We start from the raw sequence: 8,777 nt of genomic DNA, 5'->3' as shown, positions 1-8,777 counted from the left end.
AACGCCACCTTTTACGTTTAATCCTGGATACGCCCCTGGTAGTTGTTTGCATGCATACCATGTTAAATTTCGTAGTTATACGTCTTTAAAAGTGATCGAATTGAAAATTAAGAGAGGCCAACTTTATATATCACAGCATTGTGAAAGATATCGTGGTTGACTAAACATAACGACAGGAGCGCCCCAGGCTAATTTAAGGCTTCAAATGGATCTATATTGGCATATTAATTAACGACAAATTACACCTGTTCTAAAATCTTAATAAATAACAGAGAATAATATTCAGGCTGACAAGTGTCGACGGCGACAGAGGCGTGTAAAATCTCTAACCTGTGGATCTAAGTAATAAGACAGCCGCATGAAACTTAAAATACACGTTTCAAATGACAGTATGCATTAGCGGATCCGAAGGAGTGGGGAGCGGGCGCCCCCGGCACCCGACTATAATCGTCCAAGTTCCCCCCCCCCTCCTGGATCCACTAGTGCCTATGCTCATTGCCATTGGTTGCATGTATACTTGGTTTCATGATTTGAATATCTTGAACATTCACCCGACGAAAATACTTCATTCACGAGCTTTAAAGAAAACTCGCCGGGTGCCCCAACCCCCATCCGTTAGTGCTAATGTGCATTGCCACATGTCACATGTTGTACAGTATACTCAGTTTCGTGATGTGAATATCTTGAAAAAAATGTGTTATCACTCGACGACCATTCTTCCTTAACGAGAATAAAACCATACAATGTAAATTGCCACATGTAACATGTATACTTAGTTTCGTGATGTGAATATCTTTAACATTTTTGTGTTATCACCCGACGACAATACTTCCTTAACAAGCTTAAAAAAAACCATACGTCACTACATACGTCATTACCTCGTCACTCAGTGGTTCACTGAGGTAGTGAGAAAATGCAATGGACACTGCCTGGTCAGCTTTGGTCGGTAGAGCTTCCATGATGTCTTTCTCTGTAACGGGCGCTTTGCTGGTAGGTGGAGCTCTACGCATTGCACCTGGGTAGTTCGGACCAAAACTGAAGTAATCCGACTGACTGAAATTCATGGAGGCGTGATAGACGCTGGAGTGAAAAATGATCATGGACGCAAACTCTGTGAGTTCTTTAATGGTTTTAAGGGTCTCTGGAAAACCATTACTCTTTCCCGGCCGCTTTGTCATACCATTCTCACGAATATCCTTAACGAACTCTTGTAGTTCACTATCTTCTTTAACATCGGAATCATTGCTGTAGAAAATCCTTAACACTTTCTCGACATATTCAGCGATTTTGTCCCACACTAACATCGCATCATCTCGATAATGATATCCGGGTAACAGTTCTCGATCATCCACGCCCCTTTCCGCAAAGTTTTTGGGAGGTATTAATTGATCCATGTGGAAGTCTGCGAAATAAGCGCGCATGAATTCCCGCTCATTCCCAGGCAGCGCCAGAATCTTCTGAAATACGGATTCCGGCCCATCAAGCAGCAGGTCCCGCCCCATTTGAGCCCCTGCCACCGCGAAGCGCGTATGCTGGATGAGTAGTTTGTGAACCGGATGGTTTTGGGGTAATTGGCGGTACATAGCGAGCGTGAAACTCTCCATAACGATATGCGCCATTTGTAGATGGCCGACAACTGTCTGGTAGTGGGAGTCGGCTGATTTTACATAAGTTTTAGCAAGAAGCCATCCCAGTTCTTGATCTTTAGGGGTCCATATGGGGTTTGTTGGCCCCGGTTTCTGCTCAAGTTGTATGGCTATGGGTTTAAGCTGTCCAGCTCGGGTCACGTAGAACATGATGAGCGGGTTGGGCACGAATTTGTCTTTCCGTTCTACGTCAACCATGTGCTTGTAGTTGATGTAATAGATGTGGCCAAACTGAAACACGAAGTGTTATTCGATAAAACGTCTTCGAAATTAAGATTTTTTGGTCTAAATAATTTAGAATTTGTATATAATTCGAATGAATATGCAATAAATATATTAATTTTGCCAAAACTACCGCTGATATTTTGTTAAAAACTTATAGATTATTCTCGCTCGAAGTTGGTTTCGGAATCTACCGGAAATCGTCGATCTGAACCCGATTTGAAAAGTTTGTGATTCTTGGTCGTCTGCATCGTCGGATACCCGATACACAATACGCTATGCTTCGTTGTGGGCAATTTGGCTAGGAAAATCTCGTAATCATGAATAATAAATGAGGCAGTTTCATTGATTCCGCAAATGCCGGACCTGATCCGGGTCCGCCTTCTAAATATTGCGCAGAAGTCAAGACCACACGGCCACGGAGGCTACTGACACTGTAGAGCTACTGAACAATGTTTGAGTGTAACACGCGAATTCATTGGAAGAAGAGTTATCTCTCCTGCCTCATGCATATTCGTTAAAACGAGATTTTGTCAGTCAATTGTCCCACGGTATGTATGAAGTGTAACGGAAGAAAGAACCGTGGTTGCCGACGATGGGTCGTCTGATGACTTTTTTTACCTCCGTTGATAAGAAGGTTATACACAACTAATTAATTTCCGTCTACATTCTAATGCAAACAGGCAACACTTCAGATGGGAAAAATGCCATTTCTAGCCTTTTACGTGTATGCCAACCATAAGTTTCCTTAACATTCAGTTTAAACCCAAATTATGTCAAAATGAAAAAGGTATGCCGCGTTTTCCAACAAAAATTCACTCACTTTGAAGGTTAACATCGTTGTTTTTTTCTTCAAGGAATCCATGCTGGAACTTTCATAATGCCGGAATGCGGCCAAGCTCTGGCCCAGCAAATATATATATATAATCTCTTAGATATTTATTGAAGTTGTCCTTCTGAGTGCAGATATTTGACTAAATTTAAAGTATTAAAACTATAAATTAATTTCATCAATCACAAAATACCAATCTAAAGTAGCATTCTCAATCTTAAATATAGAGGGCAACCTGGACCACATCCTGTACTTGGCATTTAGTCATAACGTACCAGATAGGCCCTAGACAATGTATATGTACCTCCATTTCCTCCTTGAGAGTCATCCCGCGGTCCAGCTGTTCTCCCACCATTTCGTCAGTGACCGGAAACTGGGGGAGGCTGCGCGTTAACCTCCGGATGAGGACCGGGTTCACCCCGTCTAACATCTCGCGTCCGTACTCCGCGTCCTGCCTCCACCGGTCGTCCTCTGATGGAGACGAAAATGATATCGTTATAACTAACATAGATATCTGACGACGTTCAGAGAAGGACAAACATCTTGTTATTGCCCTTAGAGTTTCCCCTCTCAGACATGTTCGCATATTAAAAGAAAATAATATTTGTTAAACTTAAACTTCGGTGCAAGATCGCAATTTACGCAACCGATTGACTACAGAATGTAAGTTCCGTCCCTGGTGAAAATATAATTTCTGTGATCGTTAACGTCAACACTTTGAAACTAGGCACAACCGTCCCATGCTGTACATATTAAAGATACTAGTAGGCTTAAGATAGCCTTAGACGTCTCTGTCTCCGTCACATTTCTGGCCATGTCTGTGAAGGCTTCGAGTGAATTAAAAGACTGAAATATGTATTTGTGTCATGTATGAAACCGTTAATGTTTACCCGTTCACTCGCAGGCAAGACACCTGCCATGTCTTTGAAGTCTTCGATGGAATCAAAGGACTGACGAACCCGGATGTACTTGTGTCGAATATGCGGGAACGTTACTAAAAGTGGCCAACCCTCATAACAAGGCAAAACCATCCAATGCATTTGGATCTCCTCGGCCATTTCTATCGAAAACAACCTCGGATGTATATGAACGGTATACAATGTCAGAAATCGGAACACTTGAACTACGCTGCAAGTACATCGCGTAGTTATTTTATTTTTGCAGTTAAACTTAATGGCTTAACTCTTTGGAATAGTAATTATGTTTGCAATAATACACTCCACTGGCAATCAATTTAAACTTAGATCTACATATAAAAGCTAAAACACTACTAATAATTAGTAATATTATTCAAAATTTTACGAACTACTTCTACTGATGTACCAGCATACATCCGAGGTTGTTTGCGATAAAAATGGCCGAGGAGTTCCGAATGCATTCAATGATATTCTTACCTAAGATAGCCTTAGACGTCTCAGACACAACTTTCGCCATGTCATAATATCTCATCCCATGCTTACCTACCTAAGATTGCCTTAGACGTTTCCGTTTCCGGCACGACTTTGGCCATGTCTTTGAAGTCTTCGAGCGAATCAAAGGACTGAAATATCCGCATGTATTTGTTCAGCTTGAGTTTGAGAACCACGTCTAGGATAATCTTCTTCTTCTCAATCTGCCGCTCACTCGAGTACTTCAACTCCAGGGGAAGGCTGTCGTACTTGTCACATGCTGGAAGAGTAATTTATGATATTAACTGTGATAGTACATAGAGGATGTTATAAGAGGTCATTTAGTACGGAAGTTAATTGCACGATCTTTTTTTTAAATTAAATTGATAAAAACGAGCCGTGGTGAAACGAATGAGATATTCTATTCATACCGTAAACACTATATTTATGATTTATAGCTCTAGTTCGTAAACACTATTTTTATGATTTATAGCTCTAGTTCGTAAACACTGTTTTATGATTTATAGCTCTAGTTCATAAACACTTTTTAATCAATTATAGCGCTGAACACGCCGCTATACATGTATAACGCGTCAATTTAAGAGTATTCTTTTATGACGTCATGGGAAGAGTAGTATCACTATAATTATGATACAAATTGGTTTTGTCATAATCATTGCATTTAACCCCTTTTTTTCTAAATTATAAATCTAATCGAAACAAAACTATTAAAATCATAAAATGACGTTTTTGCAAACTCGTAATACATCTATGCATGGTTCATTAGTTGTAATATAAACAAGAGCTGTCACAGAGACAGCGCGCTCGACTATTCCGCCGCTTTTCCATGTATGGATTGAAAAGTTTGGGCGAAACATGCATGGATCACTGTTAGATTAGATTACAATGCAATACATGATGTGTTGAGATATTTACATAAATTGAATGGAAAATATTTGAGGTGGTACGCAAACTTTAACGTAAATTTTAAGTCGAAAAGGGGGCATAATTTTGTCAAAATGCTTGATTGAGTTACCTCCTCATGTGTACAAGTTGGGGGTATGATGGTGAACAAGCGTGCAAAGTTTCCAAGCCAGATGTCAATGGACTTTGAAAATATTTGAGGTGGTACGCAAACTTTAACATAAATTCTAAGTTGAAAAAGGGGCATACATTTGTCAAAATGCATGATGTAGTTACCTCCCCCTGTGTACAGGGTGGGGGCATGATGTTGAACAAGTGTGCAAAGTTTCAAAGCCAAATGTCAATATTTGAGGTGGTACACAAACTCTTACAAAAACTTTAACATAAGTGGTTACGCCGACGCCGATGCCGACACCGACGCCGACGCTCGGGTGACTAAGATAGCTCTCCTTATTCTTCGAATAGTCGAGCTAAAAGGGTAGAACAGAAAAGAGACGGTCAAAATTTTAAGAATCATCATCAGTCTCCAAGGTCCTTAATTATGTACCTAGCTGACCCGGAAGTCCCGGGCTGTCGGTGCTCCATTTGAGCAGATTCTGTTGCTCCTCCAGGTAGATCTGACGGAGATACTTCCGGTCCAGGTGGGTCTCCTGTGTGGCAAGCTTCGCTAAAGACAAAGAAAGGAACTATTGAATATACATTAAGCCTGCATATAATTTCAAATGCATTTAAAATTAATCGGGTAAAGGTTTGGTTAGGTATAAATTTGTTAACGGTAGCGACCAGACGTTATTAAACCTCAAAACGACGACGAACAGCATTTAGTGAATCATTCGGAACTCCTCGGCCATTTTCCATCGAAATCAACCTCGGATGTATGCCGGCACATCAGTAGAAGAAGTTTGTAAAATTTTGAATACTATTATTAATTAAGTGTAGTGTTTTAACGTGTATTTTGTATATATATATATATATGTTTAAATTGATTACCAGTGAAGTGCTTTATTGCATAAATAATTAGGATTCCCAAGAGTAAAGCCATCAAGTTTAAATGCTAAATTGAAATTAAATCGCGATCTACTTGCTGCGTAGTTAAATAATAAAGATTTCTGACATAGTAAACCTTCCATATACGTCCAATGTTATTTTCGATGGAAAATGGCAGAGGAGTTCCGAATCTTAATGAGTTTGTAATCATGTATAAAGAGAATTTGTATCGTCTGTGAACAGCGACTGCACAAAATGACTTAGATCTTTAACAAGATGAGTCCGTTTCAATATAGATCTCTTCCGTAATCGGAAATTATCTTTAATTGAACCTTTGCCATTTTCAAAGCCGGAAATATTAAACGGAAATGAAAGAAATCGCATTTTTGCCATCTGCGATGTGTGAACAGATTCTAGATTTTAAAAGTTACAACCAAGATACTTTAATGAAACGGGGCCCTGGCCCAAAATATCCCCAAAATACTCAAGTCAAATCTCAATCTCAACTCAATTTACCACATACATGTAGCATATTATGATACAAAATCTTGCTTGTTTTTATACTTTAAAAAATCCCATACAGTGTGTTGATAAAAAAAAATTCTCAGTATTTCCATGACTAATTCCAGAGCAAAAAAACAATACTTGAATAATTGTAAAAAAACAACCCCAGTTAAATGTACTCAAATACATTTTTGGATGTAGAATATGTTTTCTTGGAATTTTGAGGTGTTAATCAATATATTCAATGATAAAATGCGCGTTCAAAAAGGTGATAAAGCATATATGATTGTTTAATAACTTTTGATGCTTCAGTCGAACCCCGTTGGCTCGAACTCGCTTGGCTCAAATACCTCGTTAGCTCGAACTGGATGTAAAGGACCGATTTCTTTATACTGAATGTAATCATTCTCGCTTGGCTCGAAATTTTCGAGGCTCGATGTATCTTCGCTGGTCCCTCGGAGTTCGAGCTAACGAGGTTCGACTGCATATGGTAAAAAAGCTGTGACTAAGATTTAGATTAGACTTAAGTTTTTTAATGATATTGAGGCCTAAAACTTCAGAAAACGAGCGCATTGAATATTTGTAAAACAATAAAGAAAACGTTTCATATAAAACAATCTGAGATATTTAGCCACTTTGAGATTTTCTGACCTTGACAAATGGCAGTAATTTGTAGTTATTTTATGCAAGATCGTTGGAAGGAGTGACCTCTTTGATAAATCCTAAGAAATAATATATATACTTTAGGTAAAATGTCACTAATTTTTTTACAGGTCATATGACACCAGAGCAGGAGTTAATTCCATCAAACTATTGTGTAATAAATATGCCAGTGATCTACATATATGTGTATACTTATATATGTCATACCTTCACCCGTAGGAAGTGTTATCTTCGAATCAATCCATTTATTGCAGGGAATCTCAAACATTTTCCTGGTTGTCAGGTCAAATAAGACGATGTTGCTAAGGAACCAGATGCGCTTGAACGTGAATTTTCCACCAATCAGAAACACCTGCACACATTTGACATCACCAATCACCGGCGTCGTTATATAGTACGACTCTTTGCTGCCTCGTTCGAAATCATCGTGGAAGAGTTTGTCCAAGAGGTAGCGTTTAGTTCTACCTTTTGTGCCTGCAACAGAATATTATTTTCTTATATCTTATATCTGCATTTTCGACTCGCCTATTCAGAGTGGTTAGGTACAACAGAGACGTGTAAGTATGATGCAGATCCCAGCAGTTGCCCTGGCTTATGTTGTAATTTATAACCTAGTGGACTTTTAGCTTTTATAATATGCTAAAATATCGTCGACAAATCATGATTAATAGTTGTATTGTGTCCCATGACGTGATAAGCAGCCCATAGAATGTTGTATTTTTTATTTTCAGGGTCAAGACTGATTTAACCCGACTGAGGCCACAGGCAACTGTTTAAAGTAAACCAGGGGCTTCTGTTGGGATCTGCATCATACCTTCAAGTCTCTGTGGTTAGATGCAGTTTACTATCACTGTGCTTAAAATAACTTTCATAAAATAAAATAAAAATAAATTAAGTTTGTTTCTGGGGTCCCCTCAACCTCCATACCACGTTTGGAGCCATTTCTAGGGGGACGGAACGCACGTCACAAATCGCGCTACTAAAATGCACCGCTCACTGAATTCTAGGTCACAACTAGACCACGTGAGATGTCTGATGATGACAGCTGCGCTCTAACAGATTGGCCAACTTTTTTCCGCTTGGAATGAGCCAATTTTATGTGAATGTCTGAGAACCAGTGATATAAGACTCCTGACAAAATAATCAGATGGCTTTATTTATTTATATATATTTACGGTAGAAAATTGATGTTTTATGGCTAAAAGCGTTATTAACGCATATTTTTTTCGGCATGAAACATCAATATTGGAACGTAAATATGAACACTGCGATCTGATTTTTTGTCAGCTGTCTTATATTACTGGTTTCCAGACACTTACGCACAGATTGGCTAATTCCAAGACAAAAATAAATAAAAGAAAGTTGTGAAAACTATATGAGAAAAATGCACAGACCGGGCTTGCAGTACTTTCATTTCACTTTGCCAGAAATGCTATGTAAATGCTTCACAAAAATGTTAAAGATGCACTGTTACTCCCAAATAAAAAAGTACCACAAAACATTATTTTGTTTAAATTCACGAAAAAGATCAACAAATATCGAAAGCAATGGTTCTTAAAAAGGAATCCGTGTTTAATTTAAAAGAAAGGTGCAGAAAACATGGTATTTTAC

General features: G+C 38.8%; 1 protein-coding gene across 3 annotated transcripts in view; it reads right to left on the bottom strand.

Annotated features, from left to right (window-relative positions):
* LOC128237471 (polyunsaturated fatty acid 5-lipoxygenase-like) overlaps nt 1-8,777 on the bottom strand; it is a 29,082-nt gene that overhangs the window by 2,066 nt on the left and 18,239 nt on the right. For all 3 annotated transcript variants that reach the window (XM_052953039.1, XM_052953040.1, XM_052953041.1), the window contains 5 exons: nt 7,374-7,640; nt 5,560-5,679; nt 4,165-4,368; nt 3,005-3,171; nt 879-1,877 (listed from right to left, as the gene is read on the bottom strand). In XM_052953039.1, coding sequence (XP_052808999.1) covers nt 879-1,877; nt 3,005-3,171; nt 4,165-4,368; nt 5,560-5,679; nt 7,374-7,640 — 1,757 coding nt within the window. The remainder of the gene's footprint in view (nt 1-878; nt 1,878-3,004; nt 3,172-4,164; nt 4,369-5,559; nt 5,680-7,373; nt 7,641-8,777) is intronic.

Source organism: Mya arenaria, chromosome 6 (genome assembly GCF_026914265.1).
Source record: "Mya arenaria isolate MELC-2E11 chromosome 6, ASM2691426v1".
Taxonomy (NCBI): Eukaryota; Metazoa; Mollusca; class Bivalvia; order Myida; family Myidae; genus Mya; species Mya arenaria.
This window is presented reverse-complemented; position numbering and strand designations above follow the sequence as displayed.